Below are 16,655 nucleotides of genomic sequence, written 5' to 3'. Positions count from 1 at the left end.
ATCCATTGTGTGTTGTTACTAACAGTTATGTTGCACTCTTTACTCATGTTCTCAGAGTTGCACATGTTTCAGTGCCCCCTGCTGTTGCCTTATGCCTTCCTATGTCATGTCTTTCGGACCTGGAACCTTTTTATAGATTGTATCATCTCCAGACAGTCCCGAAACTGGAGGGGTTAGCCCAAGGGCAACATGGGAAGGCTAAAAAGAATGAGATCCTGTCTCAAGGAGCAAGTGGGCGTGACAACCCATTTGAAGGGATACGCTCCATATCCTGGGAAGAAAGAACCTTCACAGTAAGACTACCAATGTTCCTTTTTCTTTAGCAACTTTAGATAATAGCCAGACAGTGTTCTAGTAGTGAAGTGAAGCGTCCACAGCTTTCAACAGTGACTCCAGAAGTACCATTAGAGTTGTCATGAAGAAATTCTGGTTAACTCTGCCTGAACGATGGACCTATACACTCTACTTGGGATGCTTTGATGCCTGTGAGGCAAAGTGTGCTTTCAGGAGTTATGGGAAAGATTGGTTTTATCCTGATCATGGGTTAATTTTTCTTCTGTTTTTGTTTTTTGTTTAATCCTGGAGCTGTAACCAAGCTATATATTATTTCCAAAAGTGCTGAATTGGGGGTTCTTATGGGCAGAGACCTGGAGCACCTGCAGGCAAGTGGAAGGTACCGGCCGACTTGGGGTGACCCACAGACATGCCAGTGTTCAAAAAATCTGAAGAATAAAAACCTGAGGGGGATCTCTCCCCACCTCCCAGCCCGGCAGCAACCCCCATGTTAGTCAGTAGGACAGAATGTTGGTGCTCAGAGTGGAATTAACAGACAAGCAGGTGAGCATATCGAATGGAACTCTGTGGGGAAAGAGGACCAGAAAGAGTGAGAAATTGCTCAGCTTGAAGAATACTCCCTCAAGGCAGTCACAATCCCATATTCTTCTGAGGGAGGGAGGCTGTCTAATAGTCTCCACAATGAAAATGGTGAAATTCTGTGGTACCCTCACCAGTCAGATAACCCTGTACTCTTTAATACAATTAATCCCTTGCTATTATGAAGTTCTGTCTCCCAGGTCCTGGTGGGCAGGTTTTCAGGAAATTTCCTCAGAAATCCCTGGGTTTATGGGAACAGTCTGGAGGTTCAGATAACCACAATAAGGCAAGAGTAGAAACATGCTTGGCCCCCTGTGTATCAGTTACACAAAACTGAAGAGCCCTGCTTCTTAACTTTAACTCTTGAAGTTTTAAAACTGAAAAACTAAAATTTGCTTGGACAATGTGGACACCAGGGATATACTGCAATATTTGGAGCAGGGGAGAAAATTACTATAAAATTGGCTTATCTTTCTGTTTCAAAGAAAAAATCCCAGAAAAATTCATTAATTTTTTGGAAAATGCAGAAAACCCTCCTCATTGGAAAAGCACAGGAAATGATGCCTTCTGACAAACTTTGGCAGTTTTCTCATGTGCTTTGACAGACAGGAAGTCCAGAAACAAACCCCGTCTCCATATATGACCACTACGACAATGACTACTATTACTATTTATATACAGCTTTTCAACAACAACAGTTCTAAAAAGCAGTTTACATGAAATAAGAAGGGTCCATGTCCCCAGAGGGCTCACAGTCATAAGAAACATAAGAACAGCCCTGCTGGATCAGGCCCAAGGCCCATCTAGTCCAGCATCCTGTTTCGCACAGTGGCCCACCAGATGCCGCTGGAAGCCACAGACAGGAGTTGAGGGCGTGCCCTCTCTCCTGCCATTACTCCCCTGCAACTGGTACTCAGAGGAACTGGTACTCAAAAGAAATACAGGTTAGATGCCAGCAACAATCCCCAGAGGGACGCTGTGCTGAGGTTGAACAGTTGCTTTCCCCCAGCTTAATATAAAGACAATTGCTGTTTTGAAAGGTTCCTTCTTTCTTTTCTAGCCCAGCTAGAAGTTCTGCTAACATACTGCTGATATATTGATAAAGCAATGGGCTTGGTAATGTTTTGCTGTGTTATCTAGAAGTCCTAGAGCATGCTTAAGGCCTGATGTGTAACTTACTTAATTGGATCCTGTGGGCTGCCATTCAGACCAGAAGTTGATTGAGTAAACTTTTTCACCACGCATGCATACACTACAGAGCTGCGGGGAGGCGCCTCTGTGGTTCTACTCATAGGAACTGGGGTGTCACTTGAATATATATCAATTAGTGCTGGAACGGAGCAAACAACGGTAACAAGACAGACAGGAGACCGAACCCCTCTTGAGCTGGGTCAGGAAGGGGAGAATGCGAGGGCAAAAGTGAGGAGAAGGCAAAAGAGGTCCATTACCGGGAGCAGCAAAAGATGTAATTTTCCTTCTTGCTCACACCGGAGAGCATGCTTGTCCTGAAAATGTCATAAGACCTGCTTTGGCCTATTTCTTTGGTGGTTCAACTGGCTCTCCCTCTTTGGCCAGAGTTGGCACACAGGCTAAACCCCTGCCTGAGAATCCATATGAAGATCCCTTATACTGATTCAGACTTTGATTGTCCATTGTGTCTGGTGGCATCTTTCAGGGTCTCGGGCAGAGACCCCTCCTGGTCCTGCTACCTGAGAGGCTTTTAACTGAAGATGTTAAATTGAACCTGAGATCTAGTTAGACTTGTTACAGCCTTTGTTCTCCGAATGAGCTGTGGTCACCACACCCCACATACAGGACCCAACTGTGAGAGACTGGAAAACATTTAGCTTTTGTTTAGCTACATTATTCCCTCCAGCTCCTGTAGAAGAAACATGGATTTAATATTCCAGGGTAAAGACATTTTCAGAAACTGTGTACTGTTTCATTTTTTCTCATTAGTTTTGCTTTTATTGTATCAACATGCAATTTTCTAATGTACTCTAAGATGAAAATTGCTATAAAATTGGCTTATCTTTGTATTTCAAAGACAAAATCAAATTGCAGCAACCGTGTGGGGGTACTGCTTCACTCACACAGTTTTCTGCATGGAATGGGCCCCCCACTGCTCTCTTTTCTGGTAGTTATTCTACAAAGAAGGCAAACACGAATCGAGCCTGAGATCCCCCCACCCCCGCCGGTCAAAGCAAATTTCAGCAGGTAACATGTGGGAATGCCTCTCTTGGCCAGCAGTTTTTGTTTTTGTTTTTTAATTCTACTTTGCTCAGCCTCACCCTGCAAACCCCATTTGGGAGATTTCAAAAGTAGCTTTTAGCACAGAACATTTGGAGTTGTGTGTATGCTTGGTATACACAAAAGGACAAGCTGCAAGCCCCCAGTTGGTTGAATATTTGGAATTCCTTGTGCATTCTGTCCTACAGTTAGAGCTTGCAGAACATGGGAAAGCCATGTTGGGGTTGAGCATTGGGAGTTGCTTTCAGAGCAGAATCCTTGATTCCCACCACCTATGCTAGAACTACTGTATCGCCATAATTTATTGTCATATTAAGGGACAGTTTCAATTAACTAGCTGAGAGGAGAAAAGCAATTTCTCTGCCAGTATATGAGAAGTCTATACAGTAATGCAGTTCCTAATTGACAGCCTATTAAAACAAGTGTGGCTGTTTCTAGCCAATATTTGAATATTTCCAGATTTCTTCTTTAAAATGAGGAAGATGGTTGGATAAAAGAAATCCCATTTTGTCCATTGAAGTTGTGTGTGTGTAGTGTTCATGCATGGTTTCATGTTAAACTAGGACCTGAAACTCATGCTAAACTGAGTCCAAGTTGATTAATGGCTGCCTGATAGTCTGCAGTCAGCTTAAAGCTTCTCAACATGTGTAGCAACTCAGCTGATCGCTCAAACAGCAGATTAAACAGAAAGAAAAAGCCGAATGAGTATTCTAAGAATATTGCCTTTGTGTCAGAAATGTGCCTTCATGCTTTTAAAATGATAAAAAATTGCAATCGATCCTTACAACTGTTGTGTTCATCTTTATTGATCAAGCACAAGAAAGATAAATCGCGGTCCAAATAAGATTATAGTAAATGTTAGCATCAGAAGGGACCGTTGGTTGATAGAGGACTATTCATCATCTCAAATGGTGACCTGTCCATGTGCGCGTTGTCGTCCGTCTGCTTGTCTAATCACATCCCTATTGATTTTATCTGTATCTGAGGAACCTGGATGTGACTGTCATTGGACGAGCGAGATTGCTAAATGCAAAGGGGGTCAACGGTGTGAAGAGGATTTCATTTTCATTTTCTTACCGGCCAACAATGATTTATTAAAAAATAAACTACCCCCAAAGTCACGTGCCTGGAACTTCGGTCTGCAGACAAATGAATTATTAGGCCTGGATTGCAGGAGCAAGCTCAGATGAGAGACCACCATGTTTCCTCTAATCTTGGTGTGCCCTTTTGACTGTGGTATCTGTTACACAATTTATTATAATTTGTGTAAAGGGTGCAAGGCCTGAAACACAATTTTACCCTTCTTCTCCGCTTAATGTTTTTTCCAATGATTTTTGTGGATCCCAAGCGAATTCAGAATGGTCTGGGAAAGCATAAGACAGAGGCTCAGATGATTAAATGTCTGTCGTTTTACCTTTCCAGGTGGAGCTTCTCCTTTCAGTCATCAGTGAAATGAGTTTGATCACATTTTAGAGCATAGTAAAGGAGCCTTGTTTAATGTTGCCTGTCTTCTCGTCTAATTTTGCACAGATAGACAGATTGTTTTTGTTTGTGGTTTTTTCACCTTCACGTAAAGATGATTCTGGTCTCGTAGGCAGGTGGGGTCTATGGTAGCCTATCAGACAAATGGTGTCACCTGCTGATCCCAAAGCCATGAAGCCTCTTGGCCCAGGACTGCTAGTCTCCAGGAATTGGATTATAGAACCATAGAAGTTTAGTGTTGGTGGAAGGAGTCTTGGAGGTCTTTTAGTCCAAACCCCTGCTCAGAAGAAGCAGCTGCTTACAGCATCCCTGATAGAAAGCTGTCTAGCCTCTATCTGAAAACTTCCAAGGAAGGAGAGCCCACCACTGCAAGAGGCAGACTGTTCCACTGTCTCTTACAGCTAGGAAATTCTTCCCAACGTCTAGCCGAAATCTGCTTCCTTGCAACTTCAATTCACTGGTTCTAGTCCTGCCTTTAGGGTTGTAGCAATGACAGCAGAAACTCCCTGTCAAGTGGTAACTCTTACTAGATGCTACTACTGTGAGGTGGCTAATTCCCCCGAATAATAACAAATCCTTCCTTCCTTCCTTCCTTCCTTCCTTCCTTCCTTCCTTCCTTCCTTCCTTCCTTCCTTCAAATGACTAGATGGGCCAGAAGGTGGAATTATCCATTTGTTGCCCTCTGCTCTCCTCTGTTATGTGCATGGGGTGGGGGAGATATGGAATCCACCCACCAGCTATAATATGCCTTAGTTCCAGTGCTAATGATATAAGAGTCCTAAAAAAGCTTTACACGTATGAAAAAAAACACGGATGTATTATTTAATCACAAAAATGTCACCACTTTATAGCCCTTTGTCTCTGGATGCTGCCTGCCCCATAGGGAAATGGTGACATTTCTAGATATAGAAAAAACTGTGTCTGCTTCAGGTTTCAAAATTGTCTGTCCATGATATTTAGGAAGGGCTAGCTTGGTAGAAGGACAATTGCACACTTTCCATGAGAAGGATTGGCTTAATCTGGAGTAGGCTGACACCAGGGAGGAAAAGAGTGTTCTGTGACTTCTCCTCAGATGGAAGTGTACTTCCATGGGGCAAAAGTGTATGCTGAATTGGACCCCTGTGAGTGGCAGCTGTGGGCTGTGTGGCTGTACTTGAACCACGATCCTCCTTATCAGTGCTGTAGGGCTTGCAGCCCAGAGCCACAGACTTGCTAATCTGTTTTCACTGGGGTGTCTAGCTCCTGTTGCTGCTCTCACCAAGACCCTGAATGTCTTGGCATTCCTGAGGCTTAACCATTGGGAGCTAACTTAAGGCTGCTTACAGCTTGTTGAAACTCGATTGCTTTCCAGGGTTCCTCCTCAATTCTCCTTTTGTATTGTGATGAGCATAATGCATCTCTCGTGGTTATGACTTCTGTAACAAAAGCTTTGAACAACCCATGAGGAAAATATTTGTCAAAATAATAAGGAATATTTCCTACATTGAGGTTTATTGGGGAATTATTTCCTAAACTAAGGTTTATTTATGTCATGCCCCCACTTGAGGACTCAGAAGGGTGCGGAGTGGATGTACCAGGAAGCAGGGAGACATCTGAGTGGGGTCTAGTCGGCAATCTGAGTGGGGAGGCATCCAAAACGGGTCAGGGTGAGAGGTTGCTGCAGGAGGAGCCAATGGGGCAGAGTGATCTTTTGAGGGGAAGGGTCAGAGTCTAGGCCAGAGGAGGGGATGGCCGTTGTCTCCCAGACAACATAGGCGAGAGAAGCGTCAGCGACAGGTGATCGAATTGAGGGAAAGCAGCCAGCTATTAGCAAAAAGGCAGCATGAGACTGTCTGAATTTGTGGCAGCTGGCAGGGGTAGATTGGGTGCACCTGGCTGTTGGCTGTAAATTCTGCCGCTTGTGCTTTGAGGAGACCGCTGGAGAAAACGCGTCTAATCAGCCTGCATGACCCTGGTCTGAAGGATCATGATTTTGGAAGCTAGACCCCTGAAACTCCACAAGGCGGACTGCTTTATCGTAGCCGGGGGGAATTGTTGGCCGCAGACTATTTGTGTTGTATTCTGGGACTGCCTGTTTGTTTGAACTAAGTGTTCTTCAGTAAAGCTGAAATTTGAGACGCATCTGCAACTGGCTACTGTGTCAAGATTTATGAGCAGTTAATTTAGGTTGGCAGGGTCCTGACAGTTTAGGAATCCGCAAATGTATATGTGGTTGCGCCTTGAGTGTTTTGAGGGAGAGTTGAATTATGTGTCAAATTAAAGCACAGGAATGTCAATGTGCCCTAAAGAGAGGGAGGAATAAATACAGGTGGCCTTCATTATCCGCGGGGGTTCTGTTCTCGCCTATAGGCGCAAATACAGAAACTGCGAATAATGAAACCTTGAGTCAATGGGGATTTTATTTTATTTATTCATCATATTTTTATACTGCCTGATATGTAATGGGGGGGTGGGGGTTAGGTTTCTTGAGCTTAAAAAAGGTCCAAAAAAGCAGATATAAAGGGAATAGAGCATAACAACTAGCTCTCCAGAAAGCCCCCACCAACCTGCAAATCCTCCAAACGTTTGAGAATTTCCCCCAAAATTATTGTGAAAAACCTTTTTTTAAAAAGCCAGAAAATTACTCGGAGCTGCAAAATGGTGGTCAGAAATGACATCGGAAGTCCTTTCCGGCAATCCAGGAACTATAGGTAGGTAAATTTTGCCGGTTTTTAAAACTGTGGATAAAGAAGCTGGGTCCCTGTGACCCAGCTGCGGGTATATGACACTGCATGTACCAGGACTGCAAATAATGAGGGCCACCTGTATACCCAGATTGTTGTATGGTTCCTAACAAATGGACAGTGCTGAAACAAGCTATGATGAGCATTTGCTCTTCCCATTGATTGACTGAGATGATGTGATGTCACAAAGCAAGACTGGGGAGCTTGAGTGGAAACTCGGAACAAGGAGGTGTAGGGCCCAAATGTCATGGATGTGAGGCATAAAGGAGAGTCTTGGAGCCGGGGCTGGAATAGCGGGGAAACAGAGGGAATCGCGGCATCTAGGAAACAAAAAGCAAAGGAAGAAGAGGGTCAAGAGAATAAGGTAGGAGGAAGACCTCTGACAACTCTGAGGAGAGGAGGAAAAACTGTTGATGAAGCAAAGGATGGCTGTGATGGGAAATAAAATGAAATATTTATTTACTTTTTTATCATATTTATATACCACCTTCTCTCTCTCTCTCTCTCTCTCTCTCTCTCTCTCACACACACACACACACACACACACACACACACACACACACACACACTCCAAGTATAAAAACAAAACACTTTCAGAGATTAACAATTCAGAATAAAACAAAACAATTTTGCACTCTGAAACAATTACATTATGCTGCTGTTTTTATTTGTTTTATGCTACTGTTTTGTTCCAAGTATTTTTATCTGTGCTGATTTTTAAATATTATTTTAAATTTTGTACACCGCCTAGAGATGTGTACATATCAGGCAGTTTAAAAATATGATAGATAGATAGATAGATAGATAGATAGATAGATAGATAATAGAACAGCACAGAACAGAGCAACTACATCTCTGATTGCTTTTAAAAAGACCCTTAAGACACCTGTTAACTCAAGCTTCTCATTAAAACTAATTTTAACTGTTGTTGATGATGATGATGATGCTGTTTATACAATCATCATCATAATTAACAGTTAAAATTAGTTTTAATTAAAAGCCTGAGAGAACAGGTGTCTTAAGGGTCTTTTAAAAAGGAATCAGAGAGGTGGTTGCTCTGTTTTGACAGGGAGTGTATTCCAAAGCCTTGGGGCAGCCACAGAGAAGGCCTGGCCCAGAGTTGCCATCATACGAGCCAGCAGCAATCCTAACTGGGCCTTCCCAGGTGATCTTAATAGGCAGCAGGGTTCATGACAAAAGAAGGCAGTCCCTTAAGTACCCTGGACCTCAGCCATTCAGGGCTTTATAGGTAATGACCAGCACTTTGTATTTTGCTCGGAAACATATTGGCAGCCAGTGCCTTTCTTTCAGAATCAGTGTTATATGGTCCGTTCGGGTTGTCCCAGAGACCAACCTGGTTGCCGCATTCTGTACTAGTTGTAGTTTCTGGGCTAAGTATGAAGGCAGCCCCACACAGAGTTACATTAGTCAAGCTTGAAGGTTACCAGCATATGTACTACTATTTTAAGGTCCTTTACCTCCAGAAATGGGTGTAGCTGACGTATCGGCTGAAGCTGATAAAAAACGCTCCTAGCCATTGCCTCAGACTGACAAACCAGAAAGAGCTTTGAACCCAGGAGCACTCCCAAGCTACGTACTGATCTTTCAGGGGGATTGTAACCCCATCCATAGTTACCAATTGGAATAAACATTCCTGCAAATTTCATGAGCTTTTGCTCATAATTATTGTATTTGCAATGCAACCAGTGCCTTTGTGGCTTAAAAAACGACTAAACTCTACCCCCAAAGTGTATGTGTTTGTTTTAATCGTTTGGTGTGCATTTGTTAAACCATTTTACATTTCATTATTTTTCCCTTTTCCAGAGTGCTCAGTTCTACAAAGTCACCACAGAACAGTACCAAAAAGCCGTTGATGAGGTAGACGCCAGATTCAAGTAAGACCTTTCTGTCTCATATGATGTTTGAAGACTATGGATCTGATTTTGCTTTTGTTCACGTAAAAAGCAGAATGAAAAAGATTTTTTCCCCTTTACCTAGCAGCCTGCGCCGAGAAAGTGAAAACAGACATAAAATGGAATGCAGGCATTGTTACTGAAAGGAACGTGGGTTTGTTTTGTTTTGTTTTTTGATAACAGCTCCTTGCTGGCTGAATGTTGCATTTGACACAGCATTGAAAACCAAAGCACAATCCTAACATACATATGATACGTTGTGAAACACACAGTCTTCAGAGGAGGGCATATTTTCAAGATCATTCCTATTGAAAATGTAGGGCACTCGAACAAGAACATTTTTTTTAAAAAAAAATAACATTTTGTTTAATTAATAGTACCAAAGCTTATGTTAAATTGTTCATAATAAAACCTGTAGGCAGGGCCTGGTTTCAGTTTTATTATAAAGTGCTTTTCCTTTAAAAAAGCTTTAGGTACTGTATATTATTAGTACTGCTACAACTACAACTCATTTTCAGACAATTGGATAGAATTTGTCCCTCATGTTTATGGAAAGAGATTTAAATTGACAATTTAACTTTGCCCTTAATGCTGAAGGTCAGGTTAAATTGTCTTTATTATTCCTCAGGAGGGCTAAATGAAGATCCAGTAATTGTGGGACCAAAGCGACTCTGACCCTTAGCCCCGGACTTTCTTTCGACTGCTGCTAATTCTTGCAAGAAAGCATCATCCATCACATTTCATGGCTTTCATTTGAGAAACTTTAAAACCCATTTTCCTGCCGTCATCTGATAAATGCTGTCAATAGAAGACAGAGACCAGTGCTCGGTAGTTATCTGGAAGTCTGTTGTTGCTGAAAGGCTCTTAGCCCCCATGACGATGTATCATTAGAGTTGCTTAATAACTTGATAAAGATCATAAAGAGGGCCTTAAGGCAACTCATTGCTTTAGTTGGCCTTCCCATAGGAAGGCAGCTGCTTTTTCTGTGTATGTTCAGATAGAAATGTTTCAAGGATCTCTTCAGTATGAAAGGAGAGGGTGTCTGTCTGTCTGGAATTCTTAACATAGGAAGCTTTCTTTATACATGGCGTCAGACTATCACTCTGCCTAGCCTTTTATTGTCTGCCTTGACTGACAGCAGCTCTCCAAGGTCTTTCCGGTTGTGAGGTGTGAGGAGAAACTTTAAAATCACCATATAGCAGAGTATGCTCTGGTGATAAAGAAATTCAGCCCAAGAGATTATCTGGAGACATTAGGTTGAGTACAAAAAACAAATGAAGATTTATTAAGAAAAAATCATCACATACTGAGAGAGATAGAACAATATGCCTAAACAGGCACCAGCCTTCATAACTGAACAATTCTGACCATGACAGACGTATTGATATCTTGTCATGCCTCTAGTAGCCAGAAGAGATTACAGCGGTGCTAAGAGCAGCGCTTTAGAATTCCAACATTTCCTAACTCTGCTACCTGAGATCATTTTGACTAAAGATTGGACCTGGAGACTTTAAGGATGCACCGTAGAGCAGCGTAGGGAGGCTGGCAGCGGCCCGTGTGTGGCTGCTGTCACTGCCCGCGCCCCCCACGTCTAATGTCAGAAGCAGGGGTCTGGCTAACCTTGCCCCCGCGTCTGATGTCAGACATGGGGGACGTGGTCTCACACCCAAACAGGACCGTGTGGCCCCTTTTGGAAGGGAGATCAGCCCACGCTGCATTGGGCAGCGTGGGCTGGAGCAACGTGCCCTGCGTTAAAGGCAGGGAGAGCCGTTCGGGCCACGCTGCCAACCAGGCCGATCTCTCTCCTAAATGGGGCTGCATGGCCCCGTTTGGGAGGGAGATCGACCAGCCCCTCTAGTAGTGGCTCTCCCTGCCTTTAAAGCAGGGAGAGTCACTCTGGCTGCACTGCCAATGCGGGCCCTGCAGCCCCGTTTGGGATGAAATAACACCCCCGCGTCTGATGTCAGGTGTGTGTGTGTGTGTCTGGGGCCACACTCACAGCCCCTGATTGGTGGCGGCCCGGATTCTTTTAACCTGTTTGCCCAATGGTTGCTCTGTCCCGGCAACGTATTTGTTGTACTGCTGAGCTACAGCCATTCTCCTCTATATGTTAAAATCATATATTTTGCTTCTGAACATTATCTTTGTGTTTGGATGTTGACATGGTGCTGAAATTGGCCATGATGCCTTACTCAGTAGTATACATTATCCTCAGTAGGAGGATAATAAAGTACTTTGTACATACCCAAGTACCCTGGAGGCATAGGGGAGGGGATATCTTCAGAATATGGTCTTCATGTAGGCTAGAGCCATTCCGTGTGCAGTGAAGCCCCTAGATGGGGACATTTCTAGATAATATATTGAACCAGGTCTCTGCCTGCTGGAAGCTAGGGTAGCAAAATGGCTTGGGCTTAGTTCTCACGAAAACAGTAAAGCATTGTCGAAATGGTACTGCTTCAGTCTGCCAGTAGGGATTCATGTGATGGAATACTCCTCCGTGGAAAGGTATTCCTACTCACAGAAAACTTGCATGTTAGGAATAGAGTTCTGCTAGAATCCTTCTCCCCAACATTTAGTTTCCTATGTACAGAGAGATTTTTCTTTTGAATGGAGGAGGGGTAGATCATATGAGCCCCCATGTATGAGTTAGATATATGAGCATTGCCCGGGCACAGGTTGTCCACCACAAGTGAGAACTGGGCCTGAGCTGTGAGCCAAGAAGCTTATTCCGATCTCTGGAGTTGTTGTGCAGATGTCATGCCAAACAAGGTTGCAATTAACCCCACCGCCCACTGAGATCTGCTGGAGACGTCCGTCTGCAGCTGCCACCAGCTCGTCTGGAGGCCACTCAGGAACGGGCCTTCGCCGCTGCTGCCCCGAGGCTTTGGAATGCGCTCCCTAGTGAAATAAGAGTCTCCCCATCTCTGACAGCTTTTAAAAAGTCCTTAAAAACACATTTATTCACCCAGGCTTTTAATTAATGTTGTTTTAATGGTTTTAATGCTGTTTTAAAATTTATTTATTTTTTAAATTTAAATTGTTGTAATGTGTGTGTCCCCTCACCCCATTTTTGTATTAATGAATGTTTTACTTTGTTTTTTTTCTGTTGTAAACCACCTAGACACGTAAGTTTTGGGCGTTATAAAAATGTTTTAATAAATAATAATAAATAAATAAATTAGTAATTTCCTGTCCCGATTTAGTGGCGAACAGTAGCACTGTTTAGACGTGTTGTCATATGTACAGATGTCTGTACACAGATACATGGTTTTAGTGTGAATGACTGAACCTGCGTTCATTTGAGAAGTGAACCTGGGTATAGTTCCCTCAAATTCATGGTACAGATAGGAAGTGCTCTGCTGCACCTGTGTTTGTGTAAATAATGTTACTTGTGTACAGATCTGTACGGATGTTGACAGAATGTGTGAAGAAGGTTCATCTCTTGTTGCTTCAGCCAAACTGTGGCTTGTGCTTATCTCCAAATCAGGATTCCAAAGCAGCGTTTGATCCTGGTTGTGATCCTGGTTGTGATCCTGGTGTATAGACAAGCATGCATTTAGACGAAATGACAAATTATGGTTTGCCACCAAACTAAGACTAGAAGTTGCTCATCGCAGCATGCAAGGGACGGTAGGAGTGCATGCACCCAAGGATCATTTGGGTTATGGTTCAACCTGTCCCCTCCACCCAGGGGCGTAGCTAGGGGAGAGGGGGCCAGTGTTCATCCGTCTCTCTGGTGGCCCCCTAGAGTGCGGGAGATAATGAAGAAAATAGGGAGGGATGGAGCTGGAGGGCCCTTAGGAGCTAGAGGGCCCGTGTTCTTTGAACCCTTTTGCTCAATTATAGCTACGCTCCTGCCTCCACCAACACAACAGCAGTAAGCAAACAATGTTTGCTGCTACCATCATTCTCAGTTGGAGTATTTACAGTTTTAAAAATGCTAATTAATACTGTAAAAATGCTGTGAGTTAAACATGACTTGGCTGCATTATTTCACTGTTGCTTCAAGGTGCAATACTGTGTATAATTTTCTGACATCTCCTTACCTTCTCCTTATTTCCATTTTTGGTTCTTGGCAGCATTGAGGCGGTTGGGAGGAAGGATATGAGAGACGTCTTCAAGTCTTCCTTTTATATATAAATGTTCATTTTTTTAAAATACTCAATTGATATGTATTTCCATGCTTTTAAAGAGTTTAAATTAAAACAGATGTTCTTTTAACTGTCTTTGGAGTGTGGCTTGATGAGTAAATTACAAAGTTTTACTAAAAAGCCCAGCGTTGATGCTCTTCTGCTGTCTCGTGTTCGGTTTAATTGAACGTGAGGACTTAGGGCAGGGTTTCAAGCTGAAATGCTTTAAAGTGTTTGTTTAATTGTCTGTAAAAGAATTAAATAAGGTTGAACTACTAAATGTGTAATTCTGTTAAATGCATAAACCAGTGTGCTGCATGTCAGTGTGATTTTGAGTTGGGAGTGCGAGATTAATAGAGCTAATTGTGGTATTGTTGTCTTGAGGTAGCAAGCATGAATTGTCCCCTTGCTTAAGCAGGGTACACCCTGGTTTGCATTTGAATGGGAGACTACAGGTGTGAGCACTGTAAGATATTCCCCCTAGGGGATGGGGCTGCTCTGGGAAGAGCATCTGTGGGCTTGCATGCAGAAGGTCCCAGTTTCTCTCCCTGGCATCTCCCAGATAGGGCTGAGAGAGACTCCTGCCTGCATCCTTGAAGACGCACACCACAGCCCGTCTGCGTAGACAGTTCTGAGCTAGATGGACAGTGGTCTGACTTGGTATAAGACAGGTCCCTATGTAACTTAATAAGGGCAAACATGCCTAGAATTTTTTAGTATGTTTTTCCACTCAAAGATTCATGTACTGCTTTGGTTTCTAGCCTAAGGATTCCCATACAGGGCCCCTTTTTTCCCTTTCTTTCTTTCTTTCTTTCTTTTTTTTTTGACAGAATCTATACCACTGTAGTTATGCTGCCAGTTTTAATTCCTGTTGGAATGTATGAGATCAGTCCAGTCAAGTGCATACTGCCTCATCCAAATGCTCTGGCTGGTACACAACCAGTAAAAACAAAAACGAACACTATTTAAAATAAACTGCTTAAAACAATATAAAAACAAATTTAGGACACCATGTTTTGTTTTGGGTTTTTTCCTGCATTCGAACACAGTAAAAATTCATTCATTCATTCATTCATTCATTCAGCTTTATATACCGCCCTTCCAAAACTGGCTCAGGGCAGTTTACATTAAAATCAATCAATTAAAATCAAAACTAAATCAATTAAACAATATCATTTAAACACTGAAATCATTTAAAACCAACATTAAAAATTTAGAACCAGGAATCTAATTAAAAGTCTGGGTGAATAAATGTGTCTTCGGTGCCTTTTTAGAAGTTGCCAGAGATGTGGAGGCTCTTATTTCAACAGGGAACCCATTCCAAAGTCCAGGGGCAGCAGTGGAGAAGGCCCATTCCTGAGTTGCCGCCAGACAGGTTGGCGGCAACTGCAGGTGAAAGTTTCCAGATGATCTTAACAGGCAGTGGGGCTCATGGTGAAGAAGACATTCTCATAAGTACCCAGGGCCTAAGCTGTTTAGGGTTTTATAGGCAATAATCAACCCTTTGTATTTTGCCCAGAAAAGTATCAGCAGCAGCCAGTGTAGTTCCTTCAACATAGGAGTAATATGGTCTCTCCTGGAGACCAACCTGGGTGCCACATTCTGGACCAACTGTAGTTTCCGGACTACGTACAAAGGCAGCCCCACATAGAGTGTATTGCACAAATCAAGTCTGGAGGCTACCAGTATATTTACCACCGTTTTGAGGTCATTCACCTCAAGAACGGATGCAGCTGGCATATCAGCCGAAGCTTGGATCCAGAAGCTCCCCCAGACTGCATACTTGTTCCTGCCAGGGAGTGTGACCCCATCCAGAACTGGCAGATCAAAATCATCTCCCAGGTTCCGACCCCACACAATAAGTACCTCCGTTTTATCTGGATTCAGCCTCCATTTGTAATCCCTCATCCAGCCCATTACTGCCTCCAGGCAGGCACTTAGGGAGGTTATGCCTTCTCCTGGTGATGTTGACATGGAGAAATAGATTTGGGTGTCAGCATATTGATAACACCCTGCACCCAATTCCCTGATGATCTCTCCCAGAGGTTTCATGTAGACGTTAAACAACATCGGAGACAATACAGAGCCCTGAGGGACACCATACAAAAGTTCAGATTTTTGAAGAACAACAGTCTCCAAGGGACACCATCTGGAATCTGCCCAAGAGGTAGGAGCAGAACCACTGCAAAGCAGTGCCTCCCACCCCCAATCCCCTCAGATGTTCCAGAACGGCAGCTCCCACCAAGGTAGCATGTGTTTGTGATCTCCTGCACCTTGAAACACCAAAAGGATTTCAGAGTGGAAAATAAATACACAAACAGCTCATCTCTGAGGTTGTTTTCCTTTCAGTTTTTGCTTTACATGACATGTGGCAGGTGCAGTCTTAATTTGCCCTTTTTAAAAGGGAAGGAGAGAGAGTGCATAGCATAGCTTGTAAGAAATTTATCTGAAGCATGACAGGCTTGTTGTGCATGTCCTGATGACTACTTGTTGCCTGTTTTGGTGCTGCATCAATTTAATAGTCCAAAATATACCTGGTAAATTAAAAAAATAAATAAATCTGTTAAGCCCTGAATCGCATTGACCAAATCCTAAATTGTCAAATGGTTTATCTCTGTTTAAGACACTAATTCGCATTGATCGAATTCTAAATGATCAGGTTGAGCTTGTTCCTGCAGTACACAAATTATATTAAAACAACATTACCAGGCCCTGCTGTCTTTTTCTAATGCAGGTGTTATGTTATCCGCAGTTGCATTATAACCAAAATGATTATATTACAGAGATGTCTTGTTCATAATGAAAAGTTTACACAGGGAAGGATAAAAAAGAGAGTGCAATATTACAGGAAGAGCTTGGCTTTGGGCAAAAGGATTTTGGCTTTTATTGAGTAATTACATTTTGCATTTCTCTTGGGTTCTTTTCTTTCTTTGGTGTCTCTCCCCTCACCCCCACATTGAAGGCTGGAAGCAGGAAACCTGGCAGCTCATTTGCTGCTTCTTCTCATAGCCAAATAACATCTTGATTATCCATTTATGGATACAGTGGATGGTTGTACGTATACCGACTTAGTGTGTGTGGGGAAGGAGGCTTATTTCACTTCATCTACTTGCCAAGTGTCCATAAATTTTGGTTGGCCTTTGTAGCTGTTGCAAGATTAGTGCTTGCCAGGGTCCTGCCACTCCCCCAACGGATGGGCTGTTGTCTCTGACCTCGCACTCTGCTTCCCGAATGCTGTGTGAGATTGGGGGAAATCCGCCGCTCCGCTTCCCAGGCTTGGAGAG

At 43.1% G+C, this 16,655-nt stretch overlaps 1 protein-coding gene across 2 annotated transcripts in view; it reads left to right on the top strand.

Moving 5' to 3' along the window:
- The window catches only part of CHCHD3 (coiled-coil-helix-coiled-coil-helix domain containing 3), a 275,812-nt gene that overhangs the window by 203,704 nt on the left and 55,453 nt on the right, over positions 1–16,655 (top strand). For both annotated transcript variants that reach the window (XM_053258022.1, XM_053258021.1), the window contains one exon: positions 9,153–9,223. In XM_053258022.1, the coding sequence (XP_053113997.1) occupies positions 9,153–9,223 (71 nt within the window). The remainder of the gene's footprint in view (positions 1–9,152; positions 9,224–16,655) is intronic.

This window comes from Hemicordylus capensis, chromosome 5, assembly GCF_027244095.1.
Source record: "Hemicordylus capensis ecotype Gifberg chromosome 5, rHemCap1.1.pri, whole genome shotgun sequence".
NCBI classification, from domain to species: Eukaryota; Metazoa; Chordata; class Lepidosauria; order Squamata; family Cordylidae; genus Hemicordylus; species Hemicordylus capensis.
Note: the sequence above shows the minus strand (reverse complement) of the source record. Positions and strands in the feature narration are given on the sequence as shown.